General features: G+C 26.1%; 1 protein-coding gene across 3 annotated transcripts; it reads left to right on the top strand.

The window, feature by feature from the left end:
• The first annotated feature begins 702 nt into the window (after window positions 1–702).
• LOC111040963 (glycerol kinase-like) lies at window positions 703–12,218 on the top strand. 3 transcript variants are annotated; one of them, XM_022325057.1, is made up of 14 exons: window positions 703–885; window positions 2,959–3,042; window positions 5,152–5,232; window positions 5,317–5,382; window positions 5,677–5,935; window positions 6,033–6,123; window positions 6,466–6,613; window positions 8,013–8,122; window positions 8,511–8,616; window positions 8,710–8,820; window positions 9,065–9,321; window positions 9,489–9,694; window positions 11,831–11,959; window positions 12,045–12,218. In XM_022325057.1, the coding sequence occupies exons 3-14, from the start codon at window positions 5,179–5,181 to the stop codon at window positions 12,170–12,172; spliced, it is 1,665 nt and encodes a 554-aa protein (XP_022180749.1). In that variant the 5' UTR covers window positions 703–885; window positions 2,959–3,042; window positions 5,152–5,178; the 3' UTR covers window positions 12,173–12,218. The 3 variants fall into 3 exon arrangements, with proteins under 3 accessions (XP_022180749.1, XP_022180748.1, XP_022180750.1); XM_022325056.1 differs by having other exon boundaries at window positions 703–1,258; XM_022325058.1 differs by having other exon boundaries at window positions 703–1,288.
• Window positions 12,219–12,558: the final 340 nt, after the last annotated feature.

Here is a 12,558-nt window from a genome sequence, read left to right as displayed (position 1 = left end):
AAACTGGTTAAACATTTTAATTTTTGTTTTGAAATTACAGGGAGATTGGATGCACTGTAAGGGGAATTTGTTCCCTTGATTTTTTTTCATCTCCCTGTAAAAATGGAGCCAAACTCCCCAAACACATACTACTTGTATCTATCTGGTAATTTAAAATTCTTCGCATCTCTATAGATGTTATAACCAATATTTTTAGGGGGAATAATAGGGAAAATCGAAGAAGAATTGTCATGCAATAGGGTATTTGCAAGTGCTATAATATTTACAAAGTTTTTAGTATTTCTACAAGTAATGCAATTGTGGTTGTTAATGAATTACTTTGTGAAGTATTGTCAGGCGAAACCTCGAAAGCAATAACAATTTGTTAAATGTATTCTTTGCAGCTCTATTTAAGATATAGAAACAATTAAATAATAATGTTCAATAATATTAATTACATACCTCCTGAGTCTTTCAAATAGTATAATTATAATATAAGTATAGCATAATATTCTTTCAATATTAACAGCCGTTAATGATAATACACATTATACATTGACAATTGTCAGTATTATAAGTTATAATATTATTAATTATTACGTCGATCGCCGGCACGCAAGGTAACTACCAAGTGAAAAATTAATGCATCCGCGTTCCGCCGCCGCTCGGTCAGCTGCTGACAAGAATAGGACATCAATAGCAAACAGCGCACTCTACCGAGATTATCATTTGTAGTAAATACGACGTACACCTCTGACATGATGCGAGGGTGTTAGTTGGTCCACCGTATATATCCACCTCGCACTGGTAGCCCGTTATCAAAATACCAATTGGTCAACAGGTAGGTGTGGACTCGACGCTATCCAGCATTCCAGTATCAGTTTATACGCAACACCTACTCACATGGTTTGTAATTTGCTGTTGATTTTGAGATTTTAACTACTTAATTATTTTTTTATTATTTGTTATTGGTGTTCGGGCCCAGTCCCATCGTGTCTCGTCCCCCGTTGATTACCTTTTTCACGTTCGAATGTTTTTGACGTAAAACGCGTTAGTCTCAGATTGTGCTCTTACTGACTAGTTTTTAATCCGATGAAACTTAACGTCAGTGTATTGAATATTCGTTGAAGCAGTGTTAGTGAATTTTTTAACGTCAATAACAGTTCGGTGATCGAAAAGTGTGTCGCAGTTCAGTACGCTCACCTTTGTCAAGTCCTGTTCTCTAGCTCAAGTCCTCCGTGAAAACGTTCCAGATGAAGCCCGCCGTGTGAATATTATTGTAAGAAGTCGTTTCCTTTACTTCTATTCGGTACCATTTTTAAATACATTATATATAATATAAAATATCATATAGGTACCTATTATCAGTATTCGGAATGTTCACTAAAAAAATTAATTCATTCCAGTTCATGTTTTTATCAAATGAACACGTTGACGTTTACGTTCATTGAAAAGATGAATGCGTTTACTGGGTCGTTCATTATATTTTTTATAATAAGAATTATGTTCAGAAAATATTATTATCCAATATTAACGTTTATTAATTAACATTGTTTAATCAATACATTTTGAATACCTATCTATGTTTTAAATGTTAAATAGGTAAATTAAGCGTCTTAAAAATTGTTCAAATTCATAAATATATATACAATGTTCACATACAATTTGAAAAAAACGAGTTATGTTCATGTATTGTTCACTAAATATGAACGACATTCTTTTCAAACAATGCCTACCTAGAAGTATAATAATATAGTTTATTTACTTTAACTCATTTTTTTCTCTTACATATTAATTTGAAATCCATAGTTCATAGTTGAATTATCTAAGTCATGTTTATATATTTACAGTTTTTATGTTGAGTTAAATAAAGACTAAAATTTAATGTTAGTATTGATATACGTACTTTAATTATTTATTATTATTTTATTGGTGTAGCATTATACCATTCATGGCAAGAGTTATATCTGTGAAACTGTAAAGTTTGTTGAGTCTGGTACTGATAAGACACTAGATTAAAACAAAAATACAAAATACATTCTATTCTCATCGTTTTGTTGAGTGTACTGCACTTAAATATGATCTAAATAAGAGAAATAAACCATTATGTACACCAGCTGTGCTAAACTTTTTTGAGACTACAGCCCCCTTATAATGTCAACAAGTTTTTTAATTTACAATTTCAAAATCCCTCTCCTCTAAATTAGTTACCTTTTTAATATTGTAATCAATATAAATTTTTTTTAATATACCTCTTGTCTTCACTATATTTTTAATTAACAACACAATTTTATTCACAAACATTAATTACCTGGATTAGCAATTATTATCTATATATTATAGGCTATGATTCTTTTTTTACCAACTACACACTTGTCATGCCTGTTATTGCATTAATATTTATTAAATTGCATGTATTTATATGGTCTCCAAACACTGTAATAAATAATAATACTTCTAAGCGTTTATTATAAAAAATAATTTTTTTGAAATTTTATAATTATAATGCAGATTTAAAATAATATTTTATTGAAATAGATAAATCTTATTTGAATTAAGTTACATAATAAATTAGATATATCTCAGCTAAACATCAAAAGAAACATTACACGTATTACAATGATAACAATTATTATTAGTGTTTGTAATGTAGTGGTTCTAGAAAATAATTAGTTATTTGTTAGATACATAATTTTATTCAACAAATCTTTGAAGAGATCCTTTGTATCTCACTTAATATAATAATAAGTTTTTATGAATTTTGTTAAATTTTGTTGTGTTTTCTATTGTTTTATAATTAGGCAAATTACCTTATAATAATAATAATAATAATAATAATTATATTTTATAATTTTAAAATTACATTTTCTCTTTAAGAGGCATCAATGAGAATTTATGAGTGGAGCAAGCATGGAACAAGCAAACCACCAAAGAACCAGTATAAAATACATTTTACCTAATTTTAATGTTTTTGTTTAGGTACCAAAATCAATAACAACCAAGCAGAACATAATTCGTTATAAAACAGCAAGAGCAATTATTAATGATTCTAGGCAATTCCAAGTGAGTAAATACATTATAAGTGTATTAGACTAAATGTAATTTTAATCTACACTTTGAATAACTTAATTACATACTTGATTGTTATGGATATTGCATGGGATTGTAAACTTTCTAAGACTGTATATCATCTCTAAAAGAAATTACAAAAAGAAAAAATCATTATTTATTAAGTAAAAGCAACTAATGTTTAAATTAAAATTATCATGGTAACAAAAATAAATTAATATAGAACGAAAAATTTAAAATTTAAATAAAATAAAATATATAGCAGTATAAATAACAGAGAATAATATTTTTGTTAGGTCATCAAATCAATATAGCTGGTACTAAAGTTGAGTTTTCTTTTGAAAACTCTTTAATTAAAGCATTTGCCCTTCGAAAAGGGAAGTGATTACTATTAATGTTGGTAGCCAGTGTGTAGTAGCCAGTGTTAATTGTACCTGTAATTAGTCACATGAAAATATTATGTTGAGGGTCTATAGTTTTGACACACGAGCTATACTCAAATTTGCAAATAGCTAAATACTCCATACCCACTTGCGTTATTTTCGTAAGCAAGCACATAGCAAATTGTATGTTTTGAATAATTTATTGAAAACTGTTAGGTTTAATTTTTGAGTAAATCAAAACCATATATTCATGAACAAATCATAAGATTATAAATTGAAGAAAAACTAATCAAAATGTATTGTTGGTTTGTAATATTTAGTAACTTCATATCTGAACAATTTAGTGTAGGTATTTCAGTATTTGTTATATGAAAAATCCTTATGATATATTTAAACACAACTATAAACATTACAATATTATACCAATCCTTTGGATGTAGTTTTAAAGTGTTTGCAGGTGTATTCACCAGCATGACACACTATTACATGCACACTTTACATTCAAAAAATAAACAAAATACACAAAACGATCAAAATACTTATTTACTCAATATAGTTTTAGATACCTTGTATATTATAGGTATAGGGATAGCCTATTTATGTTAACATTATCTATGGTTCTGTCACTCCAAGTTTGATCATCCATCTTAGTCACTGTAACTATCATTATTCCAAAAATATTTAGTGACAATATGAATATTTAATACTTAAATAGGCCACTAACTTTTTTGTCCCATTTATGATTAAATTTATTTACATTTTTAAATAGCTTTAATCACTTCCAGCTCTGCTAAAACTACAAAAAAAATCGACTCGTTTAAGCCTTAATGCTAGTTGTTGACTATTTCTGAATGGCAATCATTACATAGTACATAGATCTATTATTTTTGTCTATATCAACGTCTATTTTATGATCTATGGAACACTCACATTGTCATCGCTGCAGCATCACAGATCAGAAACCTAAAGTTTGGACCTCCGTCATTTCATCTTCGTCACATGAGTATTGTAAACATCTGGTTTTGTATTACCATGCTGTTTTAATTGGCCTTTATAATCATGAATATAAATAGTATATAATATTGAAGATGTGATTCAAATTAGTCTTGTAATATTGAGACTTTAATACCTATTTCCACAGAAAAAATTATTCTTTAATTGATTCCAATATTTCCTAATTTTCAACTAAAAATAATATAATCATTACAAATAATTCTTCAAAGTAAAATGAATCCAATTAATTTACAAAATCATAAAAATCTAAAAACAATAAAGTAAATGACACATGACAATTTGTATATTCTTATAGTATTTCCAATAAAAAGGCAATGTTAATAATTATTAAATAGGATATAAAATTAATACCAAATATAATAATTAATGATAATTGGAATGATATGAACATTATAAATTTATATATATATATGTATTATAAGATCATTATTCATAATATGATAACAGTTTAATACACAATACATTAAAAGCAGTTAATCATTATTCCTTAACTTAACATTATTGGAATCGAATACTTAAAGAAATTTTCATATCAATAGATATATTATGTACATTTATAAATTTATATTAGTAATTTATTTTTCAATGTCATTGACTTCGAAATGCATAATAACAACTAATTTTGTGTCATATTTGTTATTAATCACTTAACAAAAAAAATTACCATATTTATTCTAATTTATGGTTATTTTATTTGTAATAACAGCTAGATCAACATCTATAATTTGTTACAATGTCCAAGACACATAACTTAATCTGTGATAAGAAAAATAATGCACACAAATTGGTATAGTATACAATGCAATATTTTTATTATACTAGTATATAACTTATTAATAATTTGAAAAATTTTCATTTATTTATAATAAAGATGTATGCTTCTGAAGAAAAATTTGTTGGTGCTATTGATGTAGGCTTTGGCAGTATACGTTTCTTGGTATGTACTATAATAACAATATTTATATTTACTAGAGGCTAAAAAAAAAAAAACAATATTTATACTATTATATATTTTAAATATAGCAATACACTTTATATTTTTAAGTAACAACAATTATTTTTTTTAGGCTTATGATCTAATATTTTTATTATTTGATTTATTATTCATTACTTACAGTTATAGTTGGGAATTATAATTAGTTTACGTATTGTATAATATTACTATAGGTTAAATATCTTCAAAAAAGATTTACATGCAAAAATTGTACATTGTGTGTTAAATAATTTATAGGTTTTTTCATCAAAAACTCACCTGCCAGTAGTTATTCATCAAATAAATGTAAATAACATAAGCATGTATGAAGGATGGGTGGAACAAGATCCAGAGGATATACTTATAGGAGTCAAAGAAACTATAGCTATAACATGCGAGAAACTCAAAATTATGAACATATTACCTTCAGCTATTGCTGCAATTGGTGTAACAAATCAACGAGACACTACTTTAGTGTGGGACAAATATACAGGAGCACCGTTATACAATGCTTTAAGTAAATACATTTTTATACTGCTAAGTAAACTCTACTAGTTATAAGACCTAATTTAAAGTTAACAATATCTAAATGTTAAATAACTACAAATCTATAGTATGGATGGACATGGCGATTACACAATCAATAGTTGATAGATTCAGAAACAAACGAATTCCTAATTGTGAAACACCAGATGAACAAAAAAAGTGAGTTAATATTTAAATTTAACATTAAACATTGTACCATAGTAAGCCCAATCATAGTGGTTTTAAATCTTAAGTGATTTAATATTTTTTCTAGACACTATTCTATTGTTTTTAAACTAGATTCAACATAAGTTTGTTTCATATTCTTAGCACTATACTATTCAAATTTTACTCTTAGAGAATTTATTATTCTTCACTTATACTATATATTTTAAGATACTATTAGATAGTAGTATAACACCAAAAAATAATAAAATAATATTTTCTGTAATTTGATCATAGTTATATTTTCATGTAATAGTGCTAATAATTGCTTATGTTTTTTTGTTAATTATCTGATAGATATTTACAATTAAAATGCGGAACAACGTTGAATCCATACTTTAGTGTGTTCAAATTGATATGGTTGATTGAAAACGTACCTCAAGTTTCAAAAGCTATTCAAGAAGAGAGGTGTATGTTTGGTACAATGGATTCATGGCTAATTTGGGTAATAACTTAAGAAAACCGTTGACAGTACAGTATAAAAAATTGCCATGTTAAAATATTAAATGAAGGGTGTAGCTTGTCTTTTATACCGACATACCTATAATAAATTATTTTTCTAGTCCTAAAAAAATAGTTTTCTTTACATACTTGGTTATATCATACACATATTATTATATATAGGGAATATATTTGAATGAATAAAAAAAATACTATTTAATGCACTCATAAAATATTTTTTTTTTTTTTAATTGCACTAAACAAAAATGCTCTAAAATTATTTTCAATATTGAAAGTGTAATTAATTATATTTAATTATATTTATATACATTTTTATTCTTAGGTATTAATATTATTATCTTTACATATTTGTATGTATGTTGTATGTATATACCTTAGTGTCTACGCTGGTCAACATTAATGTCCTCTGGCGTCACATTTTTGTCAGTATAAACATAATAAATATTTATGTTTATTTTTTTAGAATGAATGTTAACTAAATTTTTATCAAATTATATTCATTTTCTATAAAATTGACTTATAACATAAAAATTTGCAAATTACATTCAAATTTGTTTCCTAATTACATATTATAAATGTGAAATCCTTAGGACCACCTTAAATCCCAACCCCTCCATAAAAGCATATCCTTTATTTTAACAGAGAAAAATTGCTCTTGTTTATGTTACTTGTCGCTATTGAAGTACCAGAACGAAGTTTTGATCAATGATGTAGTAAACCAATATACCAAATTGGTATACACAATTAATTACTTTAAAATATAATTCTAAATACAGTAGAAACTCGATTAGTTGTCACTGTCAGGACCGGGACTATGACGGTTAACAGAAAATTTGCTAGAAACATATATATTTTACGTGTGTACATATTTTCATACAAAAATAGCATAAACATACATACATACTAAACAAAATAGTGCAATATTTATTGGTCTGTGGCCCTACAATTCACACATTCTTCTCCCTGATAAAACTGAGTTCCTGGTGAGAATTGTATACTATTATAATATAACAGCTATTCCAATTGTTGAGATTTAATCAAAATATTATGAATTTCTGTAATTTTTGCTTGCACTTACAAAAATAATTATCGATTTATAGAAGTTTATTATGGATGTATTTGGTATAAGACTCCACTCCTTTATTTAAAAAAATAACAAAGCACTAAGTATATAAATCTAAAAAAAATGTTATAATTTGTCTACTATTATAAATTAAAAATTAAAAAAAATTAAAACTATTCAATTCAAAACTATTTATATTTTGCTTCCTGATGTTTGTTAATTTTTTAATAAAATCTTAGAAAAAAAAACCTATTGCGCTGACTGTTGCTTTCTTAAGTTCACTTGTAACTACTAATTTGAATTTACTTTCTGTTAATAGAATCTTACTGGTGGTGTAAACGGTGGAATTCATATTACTGATGTCACTAATGCTTCTCGGACCATGCTGATGGATATTCATTCATTAAAATGGGATAAGACTTTATTTATGTAATTATATTTTGAAGTTGTCGTAGGTTTAGTATTATTACTTATAAGTAATACTATTTTAGCATTATGGTACATTAAATTTTGTCATTAATGTTAACAGCAATAATGTATATATTGTTTTGATTATCAAGAGGTTGACATTTGTTTGTTTATTTTAAATTATAATTTTTGTTATATTATGCTTAAACTGCTTAAAACTAAATAATTTAGTGATGAAAATAGTGAAATTTAAATATTATTTAAATATGAGAACTAGATGTTGCTCCTACTTCCTCTAAAATACTACTGTAAACTATATTAGTCATGAAAGTATGAACGTGAAGCTATACATTTTTTGCTTTGAATTATCTAACTTTTTTTAATGTAATTTATTTTAATTTTGTTTCAGATTTTTTGATATACCTAAAACATTAATATTTCCTGATATAAGGAGTTGTTCTGAAGTGTATGGTCTAATGGCTTGTGGACCACTGATAGATACACCAATATCTGGGGTAATAATTGCTTGTAGTTTTAAAAGCCAAACTATTTTCTCTGTGCATTATAAAATTATTATTATTTTTGTTTATAATAATGTATTGTTTTAGTGCATTGGTGATCACCAAGGGGCCTTTGTGGGTCAGCTGTGTTTCACAGCTGGTGCTGTAAAGTGTACATTTGGTACAAGCTGCTTTTTATTGTATAACACTGGTCGTAGGGTGAGCATGATTTGTTTTTTTTTTTTTACATTTCTTCCAGATTTGCTTACTTTACCAATAATTAGGTTGTCAATTTAATGAAAGGAATGATAAATTAATGCAAACAATTGTTGATTGTTCTAATAAATTTCACATGTATGAAAGAAAATATTAAAAATACTAAATTCAATTTTCACACAGCTTTACAGAATTTCCTAATAATACTTATACTTATTTAAACTAATTCATGTTTTATTTTATTCAGCCTGTGATTTCTACTAACGGCCTTTTAACTACCATCGCTTACAAAATAGGCAAACACTCCGATCCCATTTATGCTCTTGAAGGATTTGTGGCTATAGCTGAAAATACTACTGAGTGGTTGAAACATAATATGTGGATCATGGATGTTTACAAGAATATGAAGGGAACTGATAATAATGCAGAAGAAACAAATGGAATTCATTTCGTTCCTGCTTTTGCTGAACTGTATTCACCGTACTGGACAACTGAAGCTGATGGGTTAGTAGCATTATTACAATACAAATACCTTATTGATTTTTTTGTAAAATAATATCTCATGGTCACTGTTAAATTCATATTTTATTTTATTTGAAGAATTTTGTTTGGTCTACACGTGATTATTTTCCAAAGTATATTAACTTATTTTCATCTTCTATGATATACAGTAAACTCACAGGACTGATTATGGAGACATCAGATGCACGTTTAATGCGAGAAATTCTAGAAGGAATATGTTCCAAGGCAAAAGACGTAATGGAATGTATGCAGAAAGACACTGGACATCCTATTATGGCATTGAATGTAGATGGGAATATGTCTACCAGTGATACATTTTTGAAAGTTCTTACAAATGTTTGTGGGTTTTCCATAAGTAAGTTTGAATACAAGCATTTTAAATAAAATGTAATTTAAATTACTCTTTCACATTCTCCTTCTTAAAAAAAGATTTTGTATGCACACAAATTATTTACAAAATTAAAAACAAATTCAATGTATTTATGGATTTGTTACAAGTTGTTGTAATAATTGAGTTACATACAAAACCAATAAAATTAGTAGATAATCATGATTTTGTAATCTTTGAGGCAAATTATTATTTTCAAAGTTTAATATTTTTTAGAACCGATAAATTGTGTCAGTTGCACATTCTTCTATATGTTTTCTCAGTTTATATCTTACAAAGTTGTATATTAATTTTATAGGTACATAATTGTCAATGCTAAATAAAAAAATAAAAACTAAAAAACACATATTTTGTCCAATTAAGATTTTATGCAGAATATCAGTACTGTACCATTGATTTGAAATCATTAGCCTTAAAATTTTGTGAAATAGTACATCATTAGATTGAAAAAATAAGCCCACAAAAAATATAAATGTAACAAACTGTCGTGCACTATCCGTTTTTGTGTAAAAAATATAAAAACTCATCTTTTCTAGTTCACAGCAAATTCATATCTAACTTAGAGCTCAATAATAAATATAAACATAAAATCAATTTGTTAAAATTACTTAGGTTAAATACCATTTACGTTATTAAACGGTTTTTCTCTATAATGACGAATTAAACTATTGAAGATACTTTGCATTTGTTGGCTATATATTTTCTTCTCTATATTTGTTGATACTAATTTAGACATTGACTTTTCCGACATCTAATGCTTATAATCTAAATGTTAGCTCTAGAAATATATCAGAAATTTAAATCTTAAAATGCCTGATTCATCAAATGAGCATTCAGGTGTAGGGTTAGATGGTATATCACCTTTGTTTATGAAATCTATTAAGCACTCTCTTGTTAAAATGTTACACTGTTTATAGTATTTTTCCATAACTATGGACAAATCTTTTGTTACCACCATTCATAAATCTGGCACTAAAAATAATGTTTGTTATTATAGACCAACATTTAAATGATCTTGAATATCAAAAATATTTGAAGCAATTATCACGATGATGTTATTAATGCTACTTTCAAATTTTGATAGTCATTCTGAATACGGGTTTTTACCCAAACAATTGTATCTCAACTCACTTCTTGTTATAATATCAGTCTGAGTTTTTAAAAGTTCTCTGACAAAAGCCATTAAGTTAATATTGATTTCCAAAAATACTCTAACAAAATATACCTATTCACTACTATTATTTAAACTAAATTGTTAAAGGAATTTCTGCCTCATTATTTTAGTTTGCTTAATCGAACACAAATTCTAAAACTATCTTTTCAAACTTTGAATGAGTTTCAAGTATACTCCAGTATACCAGAAAGGTCACACCTAGGACCTCTACTATTTTATTATTCATAAAATGTTTGCTACACATTTTTTATTACAAAAGTAAAAGTTCTTCTTTTTGCTGATGATGCAAGGTTTTTATGCCCAAATGAATTCTATTTCAAATTCAATCAATTTAAAAAATAATTTTGATGTATTTTTAAATTATAATTTAAAATAATTGTCTATCTTAATTATTGTAGTAATATGTATAGTTGCTTCTTTCACTAAAAATTCTACCACTTCAAATTGTTTATTGATTTATCATTTAAAATACATCATGAACATACTATGGTCAGCAAATGTTACAAAATGTTAGTTTTAATTTAATTAGTCCATTGTCAACCCAAATTTTCTTTTAAGAATATTAATCATTACTTAATCTGCATTATCAATATTATTTAGTGTTATGCATGTTTCCTCTATACCTCGTGTTATTTTATATTAAATTGTCATGCATAACATATTCTATGCTGTAAAAGGACTAGCCCCATTGAATTATAAATAAATTAATAAATAAATACACATTTTGATGTTCTATAAAAAAATAATAATGGTTTTATTTTATGTCTTACTTACATTTTTAGAAAATTACTACATAAATATTAAAAATATAGTTTTATTAATACTATTTACTTAATATATAGAATATTTAATATCTTTTCAGTTAAACAATATTTTAATGCATATTTTAGCTAAACTCAACTAACATTTATTTTTGTCTTTGATAATAGTGCGTCCTAAAATGTTGGACACTACAGCTCTAGGTGCTGCTTTTGCTGCTGGTTTTGCTGTTGGCATTTGGAATATGAACACTGTTGAATCAAACTATGACACTTTTGTTCAGACTTTACCAAGAAAAGGTAAGTCTTTTGTAAATTTAAAATGTACACAACTTGAGTAAAAATTATAAAATATAAACTAGTTTAATAATATTATTTGTTCTAGAACAAATATCAAAATGCGTTATGCTGGAAAAAACAGTTGATTTGACTAAAGGTTTGGACAAAAGTGATGAAGAAAACGATAATGATGATTTTGCTGGTTCTTCGCCATTAAGAATTACCAAAAGCTAAGTTATAAAATGTACATGTGAATTTTAAACATTATTTTTTTAAATTAAAAATTAATTTTGTTAATTTAAAAACAATATTTTATTAAAAAAATCCATACTGCTATCAGCTATTTATTTATTTGAGCATACCTATACATATATATTATATTTAATACACATGTGAATTAATGTCTTGTGTCTTTTTAAGTATAAAAAAAGAATGCATTTGGTTAATCCACCTATGTGTTGGAAATGCGATATAGTTAAAAATATAAGGATACATTTTACAGGTTTTACCTTGTTTTTTCAAGAATTTGTGAATAATTATTACCGTTTTTATTGGTTTTTAATAATTTTTAATAGTTGTTTCCATTTTAAAGTTTTTAGTTTTAAATGGTATCTGTTTTT

The sequence above is a fragment of the Myzus persicae genome, unplaced genomic scaffold (assembly GCF_001856785.1).
Source record: "Myzus persicae strain clone G006 unplaced genomic scaffold, MPER_G0061.0, whole genome shotgun sequence".
NCBI lineage: Eukaryota > Metazoa > Arthropoda > Insecta > Hemiptera > Aphididae > Myzus > Myzus persicae.
The sequence above is the reverse complement of the archived record's forward strand: the minus strand, read 5'-3'. Positions and strand labels throughout refer to the sequence as shown.

Bases quoted from the DNA above. Each gene is read 5' to 3' on its own strand.
- LOC111040963 (XM_022325057.1), top strand. From the start codon at position 5,179: ATGTCCAAGACACATAACTTAATCTGTGATAAGAAAAATAATGCACAC. The intron at 5,233-5,316 runs GTATAGTATACA...TTTATAATAAAG, and splicing joins AAAATAATGCACACAAATTG to ATGTATGCTTCTGAAGAAAA. The intron at 6,614-8,012 runs GTAATAACTTAA...TTCTGTTAATAG, and splicing joins TGGATTCATGGCTAATTTGG to AATCTTACTGGTGGTGTAAA.